Source organism: Cariama cristata, unplaced genomic scaffold, assembly GCF_000690535.1.
Source record: "Cariama cristata isolate BGI_N322 unplaced genomic scaffold, ASM69053v1 scaffold42049, whole genome shotgun sequence".
Lineage (NCBI taxonomy): Eukaryota > Metazoa > Chordata > Aves > Cariamiformes > Cariamidae > Cariama > Cariama cristata.
The window spans coordinates 1-833 of NW_009635951.1; the positions used below are offsets into that span (position 1 = coordinate 1).

Here is an 833-nt window from a genome sequence, read left to right on the forward strand (position 1 = left end):
GGGGCAGCCAGGAATTGCTGCCCATCATGGTGCCACTCACCCCACCGAGCCCACCCTTCTCTTCTGCAGACACTGGCCATGGGGCTGATGACGGGGACGATCGCCAGGTATGTCCCGGGGACCCAGTGGTGACAAGAACTGGGGTCCCTCCTGTCCCCCGTCACGCAGCTGGCTCAAATGAAAGGCTGCTGGGAGCTAGGGGACACTCTGGTCCCCGGGCTCAGGGACAGTGGGGTCCCTGCCTGGGATGGGCGCTGTGGGGGGGATCACCAACAACCCCCTGGCTGGGGGATGCCAAAGTGTGGTGTGACTCTGGTGTCCCCTCCGTCCACAGCATGTACCGGACCAACGCCGTCCTGATCGCCATGCTCATCACTGCCATCGTGGCCATCATTGTCACCATCTTCTGCTTCCAGACCAAGGCAAGGAGGGGGACGTGCCCTGCCCTGCCCTGGGTGGGGGTCAGGTGTGGGTAGCCAGGCGGTGGGGACACCCCGGGCTCTCCTGTGACATATATGTGTGTGTGTGTGTGTGTGTGTCCCGGCAGGTTGATTTTACGTCATGTCCTGGGCTGTTCTGCGTGCTGGGCATCGTGGTCATGGTGACCGGGATTGTCACTGCCATTGTCCTTTCCTTCAAATATGTGAGTGGGGGGGAACAGAGGGACTGTGGGGTGCCACAGGTGTCCCCCATTGGGTGGCCCACCGCTGGTATGAGCAGGGGGGTTTGGGTGGTCCCTCTTTGCCAGGAGGCAGGGTGTGGTGCCGGCCATGACAGAGAGAGCTTGCCTGCAGGGAGAGGGTGCGTTGGCATCGGCATCGTCGGCATCTCCT

At 62.5% G+C, this 833-nt stretch overlaps 1 protein-coding gene across 1 annotated transcript in view; it reads left to right on the forward strand.

The window, feature by feature from the left end:
- Positions 1-69: 69 nt before the first annotated feature.
- The window catches only part of TMBIM1 (transmembrane BAX inhibitor motif containing 1), a gene marked incomplete at both ends in the record, with an annotated part of 1125 nt that continues 361 nt past the window's right edge, over positions 70-833 (forward strand). Inside the window, 3 exons of the mRNA XM_009707722.1 lie at positions 70-107; positions 335-422; positions 548-643. Coding sequence (XP_009706024.1) covers positions 70-107; positions 335-422; positions 548-643 — 222 coding nt within the window. The remainder of the gene's footprint in view (positions 108-334; positions 423-547; positions 644-833) is intronic.